Raw genomic sequence first — 20,401 nt, forward strand, 5'->3', positions numbered from 1 at the left:
TTAATGCAAATTATTTTTTTTAAGTTTTTGTTTTTTAAAAAATGAAATCTAGGTTTTTTGATTTTTAAATCTAGTAATTTTTCAAGCCAAAATTTTTTTGTTTGAAAAATTGAAAAAATGTAAAAATCAAATGACAAACTCGAAACTTCACGTGAATTTGTTTCTTACGGTGGTTTCCACATACAAGTTTAATACAAATGTAAAAGAAAAAAATCTCTCAGTTGTTTGCTAATTGTTCGTAGCTTTTTTTAAAAAATCATTAGTTTATATTGTATATTATTTAAATACATTTTTTTGAAGTACTACTTCAATTGTTTTATATAGCGTTATATATAATCCAAAATCTTGAAAAAATAGAAACCACATCAAGTTGCATGTAATTTTTGCGGTGTGGCCAAATTCGAAGATTCGAACTATAAAATTTACGTAGCAATAAAACTTATGTAGCAAGTTAATGCCATTGTAATCTCATCTTATAACTTTAAAGTGTACGTTTAATACGTGAAAATAATCCAAAATATCGAAATTATATAGCTGCGTATAAGAGTTTTAAAACGAATTTAATCAGATATTGTTTGCACGGTGCCTAGGCCTAAAGTAAAGATCGCCGTGGTAAACCCCCTATTCTCTATTCCCTGCTTCAAAAAAATTGTGCCTAATAATTTTGTTTTCTTTAATTACGAAACAGCAAGTGGTTTAATATTTTTAAAATCGACCCTGTATCAGATTATTTTTTTCCTAATTAAATTGGGTTTAACTTTCAGCTCGCAACTTTACACATTTCCTAAAATATTCCTTGTCAAAACTTGGGCGTTTTGGAAAACTGTTGAAAATTGTATATATTCCGTAAATATTCCTTGTCAAAGCTTGGGCGTTTTGGAAAGCTGTTGAAAACCGCCCAAGTGGACTTCAACTATTTCAAATAAAATACTATTGTTAAATCATTGAGTTTTGGTGAAAATTCTAAAAAAGACATTGAAGTATTAAAAAACCCAGAATCGCTAAGGTTTCTTCAGGACTGTGCCTATCCGTGTGATTAAGCTCTGATATAGTAAACATTTTGTGCCTTGTCACTCTGTACCTAACTGTTCACGACTAAAGTTTTAAGCTGTGAAATCGCAGCTTAATTTCTAAAAATGTTTACTAGTCAATCGCAGAACTGTTATGTAGAAAGTATTGAGCACACGACTCAAAAAGTCTACAAATAAGTTAACCATTTTTGAAGATTACAGGTATTGTCACTTATTGACTTTCGGTTTTCGATATGTCCTGCTTCTTAAGTTTTTAAAGTTTTCCTAACTATTTAAAGTAAATTGACCTACTTAACAGTTCTAAATTGCCTATTACGCTGGTCAACAGGAATTTTGAGTCAAAGTTTAGCATATCTGATTGTTATTTCTTCCACATTACAAACTTAAAAAAGAAAGTTCACACCCAAGTTTTTTTTATACCCTCCAAAGAATGTAATACTGAAACTTTTATTTCTTAATTATAAACTTGAAGTTTTTTTTACAAGAGTACTATTTAACACAAACAATTGTTGTAAAAAAAATAAATATATGTAAAAAAGTTCAGAAATTTATGTTTTTTTTTTATTTTCCCTGTAATTGTATGGCCTTTCAAGTATTATCCTCCAAGTATAGTCTCCCACCTTGCTCTCAGTGTATTATACCTGATAATGACGTTCAATACATCTTGATAAAAATGTTTACTACTGTTTAACTACTTTTTAATCTCAAATAGTTAACTAAAGTAATACAAGTAAAACAGTTTGCTTTAAATCAAGAAGTGAATATTTATTAAGGGAAGAAGTTACAAAAATCGCATACTTTAAAAACAAGAAGCTGTTGCGAGAAACGCATCCTATAAAACAAGAAGCTTCTACAAACAGTTCGTTGCATTAATAAATAATGCAACAAACACCATTTTTCCGAATAGGCACCCATGCTATCTTTAAATTTTTCCATGCATGTAACATGCACTTAAGGTATTTTTTAAGTATTGAAACGTTTCAGACATTAAAAACTTGCTTCATCAATACATGCTGAAGCGAAGAATCATCAATACTTCCCATATCACTGCTCAAGTATTTTCATGTTTTAGTACTTTTTTTGAATGTGTTGTACTACTGCAATGTATGGACATTCTGTTTATGACCAATTAAAGTGAAATGTTATTTACTTTCCATCCCATTTTCCATCCTTAATAAAACACGCTTCTCCTTATTTAGTCATAAAAAGAAAGTAAGATGAAAAGATTGTCGTAAAGAATCAAAGTTTGTCAAGAAAATGGTTTTAGCTATTTTTTTGTAAAAAGAATCAGAAAATATTCATTAAAAGAAACACTTGAAAAGAAATAATTTTTCAGCTGATCACTGCTATTCTTAGGATATTACTTTTGGGACCTTAGTTCTAAGTGGCTAGTTAACTTTGATACTGGGGGGACATATTGAGTGTGCATCTGTACTTATCACCACTAATCAAATTTTAAAGTAGTCCATGGGAAGATGGAGCACTTTCCTATTCGAGATGTATTTTTACAAAAAACATTTGCATTAGGTCAAAATGAGAGTGATATGGATGGGGAACTTCCCTTCCCCCATTGAGAAAACTCCTTTGCATTTTTAATTTTTTCAACTGTTACGTTATGCATCCGCCCTTTTATAAAAATTTTGTAGTTGTTCATGAATATTATTTTAAAAAAATCTTTTAACTTTTTCTATCTGATATTTTAAATAGGCACAGGTATTAAGGAATTGGAGAACTGTGTAGAAGCCCAATAAACTAACTTAAAGCAGTTGCCACACACTTACTCATAAAAAGACTAATCAGTGAGTGGATGGCAACTGATATAGCAACTAACCTTTCATCTCACTTATATGACTATATTCATTTAAAAAAATAATAACACTGCATTTTGAAGGTGGTAAAATCCCCCTCCGCCTTCCCATATCCTACAATTTAGAATGATGGAAAAATAAATTAAATAAATAAGATGAATATAAAAGTCTCATAACAGCTATCTATGGATTAACTTCTCATTTCTACATAGCCAAAAGTCATGCAAGTTATTTGAAAGATTTAAAGAACGCGCTTGAGAATAATGAATGCATTATTCTTGGTAACTTTGCAGAGAATTTCATTTGAAAAGATTTTTAAGGATTTCCTTGTATCACAAAACCTTTACTTACATTCTTAGAGTATTTGTTTTTCAATAGAACCCATTTTATTAACAATATTGAGAGTCCATGATACCAATTTTAAGAATGATCCTAAAGAAGTTTAATCTTTGACAAAAGATATTTCCGAAGGTATTGGGAGTTGAGAGAAATTTTTTGAGTAGTTCTAACTCAAATGTTTGAGCGACTAGTACCAATATTAAAAGTAGTGTGACATATAGTTTCTTTATTATAAAAGTTTAGTCGTTTTGATGTGAAATGATTCATGTTCGTAACATAATTATTCCTAAGTCATTTTCAAAGAAAATTGTTTAAATTCGTTATTCATTTCAGTCGGGATAGTAAATGAAATACTTGGTAAAGTTGATTTAAAAAAGTTTGAGCGAAAATAACTTTTATATTCCTATTTTTCGTTTTGAAACGGTTTTGAAACGGTTTTGAAACGCTCAATCGAATTTCGAATTTTGCTAAATTTAAAAACGTAATAATATTTGCTTATCGCTTGAAACTGGTTTGCAACGCGTTTCAAATCCGTTTCACAACGGCTCGCAGTGAAAACATTCCACTGTTAAAGTAAAAAATATATTTTTGAGCAATTCATAAGTATCACAGAAAAATAAATTTTTTTAGATATGAAACTGGTTGATTGATAAATGAAACACCAAACGTGAAAAAAAACGTCTTTTTCGTCGCTATCGAAGTGTTTTGTCACACCAAACCTTTTATTGGAGAGAAAATAGTTTTGTCTAAAATGTGTTTTTGTAACATTCATATTAACACGAAATATATTGATAAAGTTAATCGAGAGTTTTTAAAAGTAGACAATATATAAGTAGAGTCCATAAATCCCCAACTTATTATCAACTAAATTTCAAACTGAAAATATCTACAAGTTTTCTAAGTCTTTTTAAATTTAAAGTAAAGTAGAAAGTGCATTTTATTAGTTACAGCTGCATTAATTTACTTAGTTTACACGTTTTTTTTTATAAGAAACATGTTTATAAGAAACTAGTACTAGAAATCCAAAAATCTTAAGAAACTTATTAGTACTGAGTTACTTTTCGATAATAACTTTATTTTGTTAAGAGGAATTTTCATAATTTTTCACCCAAATATCAACATAACACGAAATTAAAACAAATATTATCTACAATGGAGAACAACAATTCAATAAGTAATTAATTTTTACGCGCAATCGAAAAATTCGAAATTAAAGAAAAAAGAAAAAGTTTTGAAACCCTTAAGAAACTCTTATAAAACTTTTAGCAATAGAATTGAAAAAAAGTACCCTTAAAATAAGAAACTTGCTAGTACTAGCCCATTTGCTTGGTTTCTTATTAAAAAAAAAACAACGTGTAACTTTATTGTATAAAGTTTTCTTTACAATCTAGTGGTGTGTAACCTTGTGATTTTAAACTTATTTCACTTTTTAAGTGAAATAAGTTTAAAAGAAATGGAGTAATCATATTATGTAAAACTTTCTTAAGTAAGATATTGTTCAATCTTACTGCAAGCAAAACTCGGGACAATAAAAGATTTAGAATTAGCTGAAAGTTCTTTGTTTTTAAGTCACAAATTTCTATTTTCTTAAAGTTTCTTAAATCTAGAAGCAAATTTATGATGGTTTTACTCAGTTATGATCAAACTTTGTAACTACTTTTTGTTCATATGTAGTTATAAACAGACTCTTAAAAAAACAACTTTTTTTTTTTGCTTGCGAGTTTATTCCCACAAAATGTTACTTCATTAAAAGTTCCAATGCAGAAGTCACCTAATGCCTGCATAATTTATATAAAATCGATTTTTATATATTTAGAGATCTCTTTTACTCTGTATTGAATTTGAAAATTGTGCAAAATTTGTGATTAATTTTGTTATTTTAAATGTTTTTTTGTTGCTTCTCCTCCGTAAATCGAGGAATTTATATCATTATCCCCTGGACAATCATCCCCAATTTTTTGAGGAATGAATTAATTCCTGGCCTCAATGTCCAAAAAGGGTTAATTTTCTCGGGGATAATTTCCCCCTCCATCCCAAGAAAATTAACTCCATTTTGGAATTTATGTCTAGGGTGTCAATATCATCGGCCATAGAAAAACATGAAAACTCGATTTTTGAATTTTGCGCTAACTTGATGATATTTTGTTTTTAATTTACAATTGTTCATTTTTTCATGATTTTTTGATAACAGAGAATAAACTAGAAAAAAGGAGAAAATACGTATACTGAATTTTACTAATTTTTTCATTTTTAGGACTGATTTTGATTGTTTATTATCTTTCGCCAATACTAACGATGGGGATATGTGGATCCTCTTCTGGCTGCCATTGAAAATTTACATCCGTATTTTTAATTCACATTTAAGAACATTTTTCCCTCAATCTTGGGATATTAACATTTCATAAAATCTAGATATTTTGTTATTTTAATTTAGGTTAAAACAAAAAAATATTTAAATAAAATAAAAAGTCCGCGCGCATTTACACTGCTGGGCACCATCAGCAAATAAATGTTAAATTTTTTATCAAATACAATTTTCTAAATTTTATAGTAACATTTTTAAAACAACTATTTTGTAGTTTCTTTCTCTTAACTATATTTTCTTAAATATGAGTGACTTGATGCAATTAACTGTAATTATGGTGCGACTAATTGTAAAATGAAAAAAAGGAATGGAGCTCTCATGTGTGCCCGTCCTTGGCCTATACTAGCTGTTCTTTATAGGATTTTTTTCTCTTAATACCAAATATTAACTAACTGTATTACTGATCTTTTTTTATGGAAATTTAATATTTAAAATGTAACATACTAACTTTATTACGAAAACTATATTTTATTTCTCCTAAAAACATGAGCTTTAGAATAAATGGGTGAAAAACTTTATCTAGTGATATAACTCGGTGTTGTGATAGGTGAGAAATTTTCATTCAAAACACACTTAAATGATCTTATTCTCAAATTAAGCCAACGGAATGTTAGCATAAGATCGACTTAAAGTTAAATATAAAACGTTACTATTCATATAACACTCATCCCATTTACAATATGTTTTTCAAGTTTGGGAAATTCTAAAACCGCATGCTTTTCTAAAACCGTTGCATTTCAAAATAAGGCAGTACGAATTTATGCACAATAATTTTCGTAATGACATCCTAAGTTTTTCCCTTTTTAACTTAAATCAGTTTTTAAATTGTCCATTTATCTGGGAACAAATACACGATATCCTTCCAACCTTTTTTCAGAACTGTTTTAATAATATGACAACGTGTCGAGATAACCTAAGGTCAGTCACTTATAACTATATTTTTTGGAATACCCTCCTGAACGTCCTAACAACAGGTTTTATCCGTAAGTCCAAGAATCTGTTTTTAAGGGACTTCACCATTTCTTCCTGAATAGTTTTGGTTAATATCATTCTTTAACCTCTATATATTTTTCTTTGCGAATATATCATTTATTTTACCTAAAAAATTTTAAAATAAAAATTCTGATTTAACTGTTACAATATAAATTTTGTGAAACTCTAATTTTATATTGTGATTAATTTATTTCTAATGATATTCTTGTATTTTATTAGTAAATCATTATTTGCTGTGAACTGAGTATTGTAACATTATTCTTTATAAGAATTTTTATTTTGTTTTATCCAAATTATCCGTTATTATCTAAATTACGATTTATTGCCATTTTTATCGTTGCTATCTAACTATTATATATTATCTATTTTATTATTATAATATATTATCTATTTATCATTATTGTTATAATCTAAATTTACGAATTATATAAAATGGGTTTCCAACGCGTTGCAAACGGGTTTAAAAACGCAATGCAAGCTATTTTATTCTTAAGATTAGAAAATTCGAAACGTGACATACTAAGCGTTTTAAAACCGTTTCAAAACGAAAAACAACAATATATAAAAAAAAAAATTTTTTTTCTTCTTTAATCGGTTTGTAACCCTATGAAATTGAATCTCCATTATTTTTAAATCAAAGACGAAAATATTACCCAGGTAAGATATTATACCATTATTGATTACAGGCATTAATTGAAAGATGTTTCACAAAAATAAGGAAACTTTAGAATTTCTGTAAGCTCATTTTGTTACAAATATTACAGTTCTTAATATATTGATAACTTCACGAATTCATTACAATACAGTTTTGTTATTTTTAAGTTAGTTAACAACGAGTGAAGTTTTAGCGACATTTGATAATTATGCTTTTTGGCTTTGCCACTCATCGAAGTAATTATCGACTTAATCACAACCGTATTCTTGATTTAGTTATTTTTGGGCGAACCAATAAAGAAGCAGAAACGTCATATTAGCGGTGGTTTTTTAAAACGAACTTTACAAAATAAAATAAATCGTCATAGAGCATAAATAAATAGTTGCCCACATTCATTTTATACAGATTCGTAAAAATAGTAAAAAGATAGAGTTGAGGAGTTTTTAGATATTTTAATTTATTATGTATAAATATTTTCTGTACGAAACTCGTTTTTAAAAATAACTATATTTACTAAACGATAATAGTTTCTAAACATATTTTCGAGATTTTAAAAAAATTTAAGATTTTTAAGAACTTATAATATCACTTTACTCTAATTTACAGCTAAACATGGCATCATTTTTACCCTTGTCAATAAAAAAACTGGAAGAAGAAATAGCTCATCTTAATGCATACGATTTGCCATTAAATCCATCAATGATAGTAGGCGAAGGCACATCCGCAATCGTATACATTCACAATTTAAGAAAAAATACAGTTGCTGTGAAAGCGTTTAAGAGGCAAGTTTCGAAAAAAAAGATCATGGATATCGCTCATGTATTAAGAAAACTGGAAAATGATAACGTAGTAAAGTTCTGCGGTTTTAGTACAAAACCGTCAGCGCTACTCTTTGAATATTGCCGCGTTAATGTCGACGGGGAAAAAGTACACAACCTGTCATCACTTTTATCAATATTTAATGACAATACTTATTTCAACTTTAAAGAGAGATTAAACTATATATTCCAAGCCACCAAAGGATTGATTTATTTACACAACAATGGAGTTGTCCATCGTGACTTTAAACCGAGCAACTTACTTGTATTCGGAAGTTTAAATGAAATATCAGTTAAGGTAGCTGATTTTGATGGAATGTTGCTCCTAAAAGAAACTATAACTGCAACCGCAACTTCTTTTCCGACAAAAGGAATGACTTTATCGTATACTGCACCAGAAATCTGTTTTGGTTACGTAAAAACTCCATCGAAGAAAACCGATATATTTTCTTGGGCTATTTCTGCTTACGAAATTTTATCAGATCTGTCATCACCTTGGCAAAACGTACTTCCATCTTTAAAGGATCACTTACTAACTGAAGCTTTATGCAAAGGCATCAGACCAATATTGGATGATGTAAAAAATCTCTACCAAACAAAATCAATAGATGCAACAATTACAATTTCATTTATTCATTCTGCATAGAGCGGAGAACCATCGGAACGACCTGAATTAGAAAGGGTTACTGAACAATATACTAATTATTAACGTAACATATGTCCGTAAAAGTAAATTTATTCCGAATAAAATGAAAATACATTTTTTAAATTTATTCTTAATAAAGTTAAAAAAAAAGTTTTTTTGTACAAATTTTTTCGGTTTTAACTCCTAAGCAATATTTTATTTGCAGTTTATTGAGTCCATGGAGAACACCTTGTCATCCAAGCAAAAGGAAGCTGTGATATTGGAAATTGAAAAATTGCAACCAAATTCTCAGGTAAAATAAGTTAAATCCAAAATTTCAAAACTTTTTTTATTACTAAAAACAATTTTGTGTTTTCAAAATTTTGAATTACTGTCATACATTTGAAAAACGTGTAACTATTTACTAAGACAATAGTGAGACTCCAAAAAACCTTTTTAAAAATTTCGTTCTTATTAGAACCAAGAATTGTTAATGTATGATGGAGTATCCAATGATGGAGTATCCAAGATGACATTAAATTGCAAGAATTCTTTTACAAGTGAAGAGGCTGAGAAAAACAAAATAACCTCATTTGAAGAATCAGAAACACATAATAAGAAACTTGACCTAGCAACTAGTTCCCAGGACAAGCTCCTTGAAAGTGTTTTTTTTAAAGATAATTTAATTGATAACTTTAACAAGGACAATGTTCTAGGGACTAGTTTGCAATCATGTAGTGAGCTCAAGAAGGTAAAGAAAAAAAAAACTAACAACTTTTTAAATTTTCTTAAACTTTTTAAATTTATTAAACTATCAAATTTGCATTTTTATTTATTTATGATTTGTAAAGTTTTCACATTTTATACAGTTTTTAATGGTATATTGCTTATATCTTGCTAGAATATTGAATTTATGGACTTCACAGTTAATAAGTTTTCTTGTAAAATCAAAGAAACCCAACCTGAAGAAAATAGTATAGGGTTTAAAGAAAACTCACAATGGTTAAATAAACCTAATTCCCAGGGCCTTCTCCTTGAAAGTCTGGTTATGGGACAATGTTATCCCAATAACACAGAAAATCAAGAGAATGCCCAGGTTTTAAGGTTAAATTTGAACAACAAGGTATATACTAATAGTTTTTCTTTACATTTGTTGTGAAATTTTTCTTTTTACTCACATACTTTTACCAAACTATTTATCTGACAATAATCAACTAAAAAAAATTTTTATTGCAATTTTTATCAAAAACCTTATAGATTAAACTGAGTGCAACAGCTGAGAAGCGAACACGCTCTAATGTTCAAAGAGGGATATCTTTTGCTTCAAAAGAAAGAAAAAAACAGATACCATGATATTCGAGGTTCCCTTCATTGCTTGGCAAAACTTTTGATTGAATTTAGAAAACAATCAAATAATTCCAATGCTAGAGCTGAAGATATGGTGTTGAGTGAAAACTTTGACAAAATAGTAAGTTCAGCAAAATTTTTAACAGGGTACAGAGGCCCAAGAGATATTGACAATCCTAATACTTTTTGCAAGCTTGGTTTTTCACTTCACAACCTAGTTTTAATTGTCCGTGCTGTGTCGCTAAAAGAAAATAATAGCATAAGGACAGAAAAGTGTAGAAATTTTTTAGAACTATATGAATCAGAGTGGCTCATACTTGCAAATAATGCAAGGGCAACCTATAAGTGTAAAAAGGCTAAAGCACCTGAGAAACTTCCTCTTGAAGATGATGTTGTTATCTTTAGATCCTTTCTAGTCAATGAAATAGAAAAAAAATTGTGAAAAATTTGTTGTTAAAGAATACAGATATTTACAAAAACTCACACTTGCATGCTGGATGAGTTTCAATGCACGACGAGGAGGGGAGGTTTCTAAACTAAAACTTTCAGATTGGGAAGGAGTAGAAGATGACAGATGGAAACGTCGAAATGATATTGACCAAATTGAAGATGAGGTAGTTTTTTTTAAATTACTTTTTATTTTAAAACTGTATGGGCTAACTGGTGTGAAATTATTTAATTTTGGTTTAAACTAGTATAATCTGATAATCTAGGTAGAGCGGAAACTAGCATGTCACCTTAAATTATGCTACGTTGAAGGAAAGAAAAAAAAGGGCAAATCTGCTTTAGTACCAATTCTATTTACAGATGAGTCAGTTTCAGCGATAAGACTGTTAGTTAAATATCGCACAGCTGCAAACATATTGAGCGACAACTTATATGTATTTGCAAGTGGCTTAAGCGATCTTTATTACTGGGGATGGGACACCTTACAAGCTTTAACAAAGAAGATACCATTATTAAAGCAACCAAAACTAATCACACCTACAAGAACTCGTAAGCTCCTTGCAACTATGCTGCAGCTCCTAGACATGTCACAGGCTGAACTAACATGGCTTACAAACCATATGGGGCATACTCATAATGTTCATTTTGCATGGTACCGCAAAGAAGATAGTCATATAGAATTGACAAAAGTGGCAAAAATTTTAACAGCAGTAGATAAGGGAAAGAAATTAAAAAACAAAAAAATAGACAATGTTTTAGATGATGACAAAAGTGATTATGAAGTTGAAGGTATCAATTCTGTAACAGTAGATAAGCCAACTGAAGGTTAGTAATTTATAATGAATGAAGTTTTTAAACGAAAAAACTGAGATTATAACTACGCTAGGATTTAACGAGTAACATTGAAATCAAACTATAATCAATGCATTAATCATTTTAAGAATTACAACACAGAATTTATACTAAAATCTTATATGGCAAACACTAATACTTAACCAGATTAACTAATTTTGAAAATAAATAAACTCAGTACCTGTATCTGTAGCTGTGATTGCAAACTTTATTTCAGATGAAAGAACAAAGCAAACCAAAGAAATCAAACGTAAACAGAAAGAAAATTCTGATATTGCCATTGCAGATGATGAAAATGGTGTTTCTAGTAAAAGGGTAACAAAATATTAAATTACAGAGAAAATTACAAACTAAAATATTAATTTTTGTACATTTTTCTTTATAGTATATATCAATATAAAAATATATATGTGCACACACACACACACACACAAATATTTTTCAAAAAAGAAAAGAAAATTATTTACTAAATTTTATTTAGAAAAAAACATGGAGTAAGTGGTCAACAGAAGAAATAAAAGAATTGAAATTAGCACTCAAAGCATACTTTATTTCTAATAAAAGACCCCAGCATCACAATTTCTTGAATGTTTTAAGCAAATTTCCTCATCATAAGTTGAGAGGATTAGAAAAAGTTAGGGATAAATTCAACAGTGAATTTAAGAAGATAAAGAATTCTAGGTAAAATTCTGTTTCCTCAATAAAATTTGATTCATATAACCTGCATATGTGATTTGAATGATTATATGATAATCATATATATATATATATATATATATATATATATATATATATATATATATATATATATATATATATATATATATATATATATATATATATATATATATATATATATATATATATATAATGTTTAAAAAATAAGACATACTTTTGCTTTAGAAAAAGTAAAATTACAGAATATGAAGAAGCTGGAGCATAATTCTTTTAAATATTTACTAGATTTATTTTTTATATATTTTAACGTTTACATTTACTATTGCTGTAAAAATTTTATTTTAAAAACATTTCCTTCGCCATCCTTAGCTAACCTTTCTATTTAATGACGCGCTACTGCATATTCACACCCCCTCCCGTCTTTTTTCCCTTTATTGCAAGATGAGAAAGATCGTTGTTGAAAATGAAAGAAAATCAATCAATATTAATTTTTGACCAACATAAAGTAGTCTTATTTAAAGTTGAAAAATTTAAAAATCCCATCAAAATGATTATAATCGCCAATTTTTTAACGGAATTAGTTCTTTGACTTGAAACAAAGTTTGCAACGCAAACTGATGTTTTACACAGAAACAAGAAAGAAAAAGTGGGGTTAAACTTTCCAAAAAAGGTATAAAAGTTCTCGAGAGAACAAAAAAAAAATAATAGTAGAGTAATTCCCATTTAACGACTTTGAGCTTTATTCTTACGGATTATGATGAAGGCAACAAGTCTTCATTTCGTTTTAATTTAGTTGTATGCTGTGATGTATTTCGCATTATCAATTATAACTCCAAGATGTTTCTTTTATGTTTTTCAATTTTTTTTAAGGTTAATTAAACAAGAAAAAGAAAAACTAATTTGTAAATAATAATTTTCGCACTTTCCTCGTTCTTTTTGTTTATATACAGTTTTTCTCTCTTCTTTTATAAGTAAAAAAAATGTTTGCTTTTAAAAACCTCCACTAATCGCATCCAGACGCGCTTAGCAGTAAAACTACAAACCGCGGCATAAATCAACAACAATGATGAAGATGTGGATATGGTTTTCTCAGTATTCAGTATATAATATAATAGAAGCTTTCGAATCAGTATCGTGTAAAGTTGGATCCGCTTATACTAACTTTTCGATATATACAAATATTTGATTTCACTGTTTAAACGCTTCCGGGCAAATTTCAAATAAAGTCCTTAGAAATCCCTCATTTGAATGTATTTAAGTATAATTATACATTTTAATTCAAGATTAGGGAAATTAAAACTCTTTTAGTGAACAAAAAAAAATTTAAATTGGATCCGTTTGTAATGGATAAAGAGGTGGTCGCCCTTAACGATATATGTTCCTATGTATGTATGTATGTATGTATGTATGTATGTATGTATGTATGTATGTATGTATGTATGTATGTATGTATGTATGTATGTATGTATGTATGTATGTATGTATGTATGTATGTATGTATGTATGTATGTATGTATGTATGTATGTATATATGCATATATATGTATATATGTGTGTATATATATATTAGGTAGTTCAACAAACGTCCGTTTGTGGCGGAAAACAAGGTCACAAAAATTGCTTTGATTTTCGTTCTACAAACTGAGGCAGAATTTTTTAGTACCTGTCGGTAGTTGCTTTTTTCTAGTTATTTACAAAAGAAACTGCCAATAAAAATGACGCCATTTTTAATGTAGGATTCCTGCTGATTACAGTGATCTTTTCCTTTTAATTTTAACACAATCCTTTCTAAAGTTAGATCTCTTCAATGAAATAAGGTAAGTTTAATCTTAAGAGAATTTTTTTTGTAGATTAGTAAACTCAAATATTGTTGTACCTACTTCTAGCTTATTATATTACCTTTCTGAAAATGTATAATATTATAAAATATTTCATTGCCGGCCAATTTTAGAGTACACCTCTGTGAAGCTACTATATTCTAAAAGATTTTATTTATTTTTTGCCAAAACTGAGGGCTTGATAAAACATTGTTTTTATAATAAAAACAATGTTTCGTCAAACCAAGTGATTTTAAACAATAAAATTTATTGTTTAAAATCACTTGGTTTCTAATCTTTCCCCATCTAGTATTAAAATTTAATATGTATCCTCATCAACTATTAAACTAAATAAATATGTAATATACTGCCCATTTCATAATAAATTGTAAGTCACCTGACGCTTGTCCATATCATTAATTATAATCATATGCCAGTCAACATATTTTCAATTAATTTAACTTTGCAATCATGTCAGTCACTACCAAAAAAACTGCTTCTGATTTCAATGCTTATGTTGACTCCTTTAAAGTGGATAGCAATGCCAGCACAGTTTTCAGAAATGGTTTTGCAATCTACATCTACTTGTTAGAGAAGAAAAAGGTAACAAAAGCTAGTGTGAGACTGCATGAAATATTGTCTTCATATGGGTATGAATGTAATATTGGAGCTGTTACAATAGCCTTAAAGAGAATTTTTTTAGAAATTAAATATTTCAAAAAGAGGCTCAATGAACTATGGTGCAAATTATCAGACCTATTGGAATCACCATTTAAAGTCCCCAAAACGAAAGCCCAAATAGTTATGCCAATAGAAGTAGAGGAAGTATTGCAAACTGGAAATGTGGTGACAGTTAACATAGAGAATGCAAAGAAATTGAAAACAGACTGTTCGAAATGTCCTAATTTAAGAAAATCCCTAGTACTGCAAAAAGAAACAATGAGAAAACAGATCAAATACTTGAAGGCAAAAAGTTTGCTAAGTTCAGATAATGTACGCATAAAACCTTTAACCCAAGACCTTAAAAGGAAAAAAATATGTATCGACAAGCTCAGACAAGAGAAGAGAAAGTTGAAGCTAGAAAATTCTTTATTAAATGCACGTCTTGAAAGGTTGACGTTAAAAAATTTTAAGAGGACTATTTTGAATGCAAAGAGAAAAAGTAAAAGAGCTGATAAACACATAGTCAAGCTAACACAAAAGCTGAAAGAAAAAAAAAAGAACTCAAAGACATTGTCAATCGGGGCTTGGAATTGGATGATCTCAAAAGTCAATTGGACCGCCCACAGAACAACTCACCAACACACATTTTTACTACAAAGTCATATAACAAAAGACAACATAAAAAGCAAGTCAGATATACAACACATATCCGTAAGTGCATCTATATGTGCCTTCTAAACCAAGTACCGATAAAAAATGCTGGGCAAGTTATCCGTTTTGTTGTTGAAGAGCTGACTGGTTCACGCGTTTTGTATGTTCCCCGACCAACACAGACTGCACAGATGGCATATGAATTAGGTGTTATCTCAGATATACAAGTGGCAGAACACCTCTATTGCTCTACATCTGCTGTAGCAACACTCTCTTGGGATGTGACAACTAAAGCTGGGGTTCATGTTAACAAATATCACATAGCTACTTCTGGACGACAGCTAACAATACAAATTGCTGAATTAGCAGGTGGCAAATCAGGGGACTATATGGTGCAGATAGTAAATTCTTTTCAGGACATTGCATCAACTTATTCAAAAGTTACAGGTATACAACAGCATATTATACTTAACAAATTTTGCAACACCTTTGAGTCAACTCTTACAGACAGAGCAAAAGTAAATCACTGTATCAATCAACAACTCAGTGACATGTTTTGCAAGCCACTAACTGAACTCAACTGCAATGTTCATCCTTTAGATGGTCTGGCAACCGAAGCTTGAAAAATTCTACACAAACTTGACACAAATTACAATGTTACATGCCAAGTGTATGGGAATGAGTGTCATGCTGCGAATATGCTTAATGCTGTGTCTAAATTAAAGTAACTTTTTTTATATCCATATATTTTTAGTTTTAGGAATTAGTAATAAACATGATTATATGATAATTACAGATATATATATATATAAATAAAAGGTATTCTTTTTGAAATTTAGATACAAAAAGAAATCTGGTGACCCAGCTGGTTTTAAGACATACTTAATCAGCAATGGTCTGAAACCTGGAGTTATTGTTCGGTATGTAGGGAATCGGCTGCATATTCTATTCCATATGGCAGGCACTGTTTACCAGCTGAAAGACAGTCTCATCACATATCTCAAAAAATACTGTAGCGCAGCTGCATTGAGACTTGCTCTCCTGGGTGATTTTAACAATCCAAAAATTATGACTCAATTGAGAGTTTTAGGTAGGTTTGCATGTCTTTTTATCTAATAACTATCCATTATATAAGTTTAATCATTCTTAATTATTATATAAGCATTGTCAACAAGATATCTTTTTTTAAAAAATACATTTTTATCTTTTTTTCACAAGACTGTATGGCAAATGTTTGACAGGTCCATGGATGACACAATTTTATGAAAACAAAGAGAACAGAAGGCATTTAGAAATGGTACATATAACATAATTTACATTTAACATAGGTTGATAATACAGATTTAATTTTGGTTGATATCCACAATAAAAAAACATATTTCAATTAATTTTACTTGATGCAAAAATTTTAAATGCATGTACTGAATAAAAAAAAAAAATCTAATAAGTTAACTTGTTTTACACTAGAAGTATCAGTGCATAATATGCATAGCGAAAGAGCTCTGGGTATGTTTGATGCACTGAGTAAGAGAGCTCCTAATGCTACCACTGGATTTCTAGATGGTAAAGTAAAATGCAAAATCAATAAGACCTTTATTTGGTTGATGCAGTTGAATTTGTCTAAACAAAAAGATATCATTACTTTTGCCATTAAACAAGCAGTAGCAAACAGAAAGCTGTTGCTTGTGAGGAAGTCTGAAATTGAAGCTGCTGCCAAGTTACGTCAAGTAGAAACTGCTCAAAAACGGGACAAAGCGGAGAGGAGAAAAAAAGAAAGAGCAATAAAATTAGATTTAGACAAAAATGTGAAACCAAAAACATTTGCCAATTTTTCTGATGAAACAAGAGACATTATCAGGCAGATATTGAACAGAGATCCTGGTTTGCTACAAAGAAGCATAAATCATATTTGGGATGTAAAGGGGAAAGATATTATTTTTATGGGAAGTATTCATTCCTTTTCATCAAAAAAGAACAACAACTTAATCAATGTTGAATATTTGAACAATGAAAGAAAAATATTTTTAATAAGTGAATTTCTTGCTGACATTGCTTTGGGAGACATTAGCTTCCAATAGATACAATATCTTAAATTTTTTATGGTTTTCTACATTAGTAATTGCAATCCATTTCTTTAAAATAAGTTTTTTTCATCTGTACAAACAATATTTTCATGTACATTGTTTTTTTTATTGCTATAATAAAGTTAGGTGAGGTTTTTATTATAATATATTATATAAAGTCTTCATGTAACCCTTTTTTTACCTATTGAAAAAACAATGAAGTTTCCAATTATGAATTTTCTATGCCTTATAACTTTTTTAAAGCTATTATTGGAATGGTAAATGTTTTTTATTTTATTTTATTGTACATTCTAACTTTAACATTTAAAGTTTAAAAACTCAAAAAAAAAAAAAAAAAAGAACCGCCCCCCGGGAGCGTGTGACCCAAACGCCCCCGGGTAAATCTGCCACTGTTTTTTTTACTTTTTTTGTAATATATTAATGCAGCAAGCAACCCTGAAAATTTGTGGTCAATATCTATATAAATAATTAAGTAACACTGATATTTCTCTCATATTGTTACATTCGTGGTCATAATTTTTGAAAGAATTTGAAGCACAAAATTTTTCACCTTTAAAAATTGATAACTTTTTAACAAATTTAGTTAGAGAAAAAAGGATTGCAGTTTTGGAAATCGTTCATTCTGCTGTTTCCAATGATATATCTCATTTAAAAAAAAAATGAGTTTGATTTTTTTGTTGAACTACCTAAATATATGAGTGTATATATATGTGTGTGTGTGTGTGTGTATATATATATATATATATATATACTACTTTGATAACATTTTAGCGTTGGAAACCTCAAAAACAACTCACAAAAGATAAAGTGATTAGAAAAACTAGAACTATTTTTTTTTAATAGAATCTTGAATCAAAGTCCCATTTGATTCAGGAATTAAATGAAATTGATTTGCATAGCCCAATATATATATATATATATATATATATATATATATATATATATATATATATATATATATACATATATATATATATATACATATATATATATATATATATATATATATGTATATATATATATATATATATATATATATATATATATATATATATATATATATATATATATATATCTGTGTGTGTGTGAGTAAAAAAATATAGAAATGTTTAACAAACTAGTTAACAGAGAATAGCTTCCAAATAGCAAATGAAAATAATTCAAACTAAGATAAGTAAAATACTGACTTTGTCAACGACATGTTTGTGCTCCAAATACCAACTTCTGTATGCATAATTGTGAACCGTTGTCGGATACATTTATCCAGATTCTATATGGGCAATCTATTTGGAATGTGCTATCAATAGGAAAGAAACAAAAAAACATATTATACAGTCATTTATAACATAATCTTTTTATGACATAAAAACTTTAAAAACCAAAGTTTAAAGTTTCACTAGAAGAGAAAATAAGAATTTTAGTGAGAGAAACTTTTATATGCATACACTGTATGGTAAAAGTTAAGATAATAAATAAATCTAGTTGACCAATAACTTATTAAAGTCCTAATCTTTTCGAAATGAATATGTTTATATTAAGTAGACATTCTCCTCACATAAATTATGTGAGAAGAATGTGTAATTAAAACGAACATATTCATTTCAAAAAAGATGAAGATTTTTCAAATAGTTAAATTTTGTTATATAATAACTTTAAATGCTTTGATTTGTTTAAATTATTTAAATAAATCAAAAAAAAGAAAAATCATTAGGAGAATTAACTTATTTTTTCAAATTTAAGTTTCATTTTTGAGCCTGTCCACATTCTATTATCTGATTGCTTTAACATATATAGGATAGTACTTATAATACTTGTACTTAAGATTTTTTTAAATAACATACACCTTTGATTTGGACGCTTTCCTTTTGATCGACTTTTAAAATTTTTCCCTCCATGGGAGCATGCATAATGCACGCTATAAAACAACAAATCGTCGTTTAAGGTTCGCTTAATGCCTTTTTTTCTTGCAGATGCAATTGATCTACTTTCTCGTTTATATAAAGAAACGCTATGTTCTACTTCATAGTTCTTAATGGCTTCTTCTAACTCTTTTAAAGAGTAAAACCTATCACCAACATTTAAAGCCATTGTTTAACCGTTAGCGTTCTATCGGATGATTCAAAATAGAGTAGGTACAAACGGCGGGGCGGAGCGGATCAGCGGGGCGGAGCGGATCAGCGGGGCGGATCATTTAAACGGTACAAACGGCGGGGCGGATCATTTAAACGTTACTAAAGCGAGTTATATTTCATTAAAAAAAACGATTCAGATATAGTTTAAATTCACTAACGATATAATATTTAGAAGGAATTTGCATATTACAATTTTATTAAACGACAAAAAAAAGTATATAAGTTTATAATATTTTATAAATTTTATGAACTCAAAAAACAACGTGATCCGCCAATTTGTATCAAGTGATCCGCCAATTTATATCAAGTGATCCGCCTAATATTATGATTGTTTGAATCGAACTCCATTAATTTTAATGATTGTTTTACATAAAAACAAGGTGATCCGCCAAATTATATCAAGTGATCCGCCTAATATTTTGATTATTTGAATCAAAATCCTTTAATTTTAACGATTGTTTTACAAAAAAACAAGGTGATCCGCCAAATTATATCAAGAGATCCGCCAAACTTTATGAAGTGATACGCCTAATATTTTGATTGCTTAAGTCTAACTCTATAAGTTTTAATGATAGTTCTACCAAAAAACAAAGTGATCCGCCAATTTATATTAAGTGATTCGCCTAATATTTTGATTATTTGAATCAAACTCCTTCAATTTTAACGATTGTTTTACAAAAAAACAAGGTGATCCGCCAACTTATATCAAGTGATCCGCCTAATATTTTGATTATTTGAATCAAACTCCTTTAATTTTAACGATTGTTTTACAAAAAAACAAGGTGATCCGCCAACTTATATCAAGTGATCCGCCTAATATTTTGATTATTTGAATCAAACTCCTTTAATTTTAACGATTGTTTTACAAAAAAACAAGGTGATCCGCCAATTTATATTAAGTGATCCGCCAATTTATATCAAGTGATCCGCCTAATATTTTTATTGTTTGAATCAAACTCCTTCACATTTAACGATTGTTTTACGAAAAAACAAGGTGATCCGCCAAATTATATCAAGAGATCCGCCAAACTTTATGAAGTGATACGCCTAATATTTTGATTGCTTAAGTCTAACTCTATAATTTTTAATGATAGTT

At 28.8% G+C, this 20,401-nt stretch overlaps 3 protein-coding genes and 2 pseudogenes across 9 annotated transcripts; 4 read left to right on the forward strand and 1 right to left on the reverse strand.

Moving 5' to 3' along the window:
* Positions 1–7,054: 7,054 nt before the first annotated feature.
* Positions 7,055–9,653, forward strand: LOC149881599 (uncharacterized). The gene is made up of 3 exons (XM_090067127.1): positions 7,055–7,193; positions 8,861–8,947; positions 9,113–9,653. The coding sequence occupies exons 2-3, from the start codon at positions 8,873–8,875 to the stop codon at positions 9,533–9,535; spliced, it is 498 nt and encodes a 165-aa protein (XP_089923253.1). The 5' UTR covers positions 7,055–7,193; positions 8,861–8,872; the 3' UTR covers positions 9,536–9,653.
* Positions 7,502–19,303, reverse strand: LOC149881600 (uncharacterized). Of its 5 annotated transcripts, XM_090067135.1 has the most exons (5): positions 19,017–19,303; positions 18,361–18,470; positions 11,462–11,584; positions 9,983–10,393; positions 7,502–8,677 (listed from the first exon to the last, which is right to left on the reverse strand). In XM_090067135.1, the coding sequence occupies exons 1-2, from the start codon at positions 19,259–19,261 to the stop codon at positions 18,365–18,367; spliced, it is 351 nt and encodes a 116-aa protein (XP_089923261.1). In that variant the 5' UTR covers positions 19,262–19,303; the 3' UTR covers positions 7,502–8,677; positions 9,983–10,393; positions 11,462–11,584; positions 18,361–18,364. The 5 variants fall into 5 exon arrangements, 1 of the variants encoding a protein (XP_089923261.1); XR_016445094.1 differs by lacking the exons at positions 18,361–18,470; positions 19,017–19,303 and adding an exon at positions 12,173–12,367 and having other exon boundaries at positions 8,131–8,677; XR_016445096.1 differs by lacking the exon at positions 9,983–10,393 and having other exon boundaries at positions 18,361–19,281.
* LOC149881601 (uncharacterized) lies at positions 10,073–12,238 on the forward strand (annotated as a pseudogene). The gene is made up of 5 exons (XR_016445091.1): positions 10,073–10,595; positions 10,695–11,253; positions 11,498–11,595; positions 11,762–11,961; positions 12,184–12,238. The product of XR_016445091.1 is annotated as an uncharacterized LOC149881601 (transcript).
* LOC145198072 (uncharacterized) lies at positions 13,782–16,401 on the forward strand (annotated as a pseudogene). Its single transcript, XR_016445107.1, has 3 exons — positions 13,782–15,813; positions 15,929–16,183; positions 16,308–16,401. The product of XR_016445107.1 is annotated as an uncharacterized LOC145198072 (transcript).
* LOC149881602 (uncharacterized) lies at positions 16,502–17,216 on the forward strand. Its single transcript, XM_090067061.1, has one exon. It carries the CDS (start codon positions 16,502–16,504, stop codon positions 17,165–17,167), a length of 666 nt encoding a protein of 221 aa, XP_089923187.1. The 3' UTR covers positions 17,168–17,216.
* Positions 19,304–20,401: the final 1,098 nt, after the last annotated feature.

This window comes from Hydra viridissima, unplaced genomic scaffold (genome assembly GCF_058129835.1).
Source record: "Hydra viridissima isolate aposymbiotic clone 2 unplaced genomic scaffold, HvirCarnegie_v1 scaffold_11, whole genome shotgun sequence".
Taxonomy (NCBI): domain Eukaryota; kingdom Metazoa; phylum Cnidaria; class Hydrozoa; order Anthoathecata; family Hydridae; genus Hydra; species Hydra viridissima.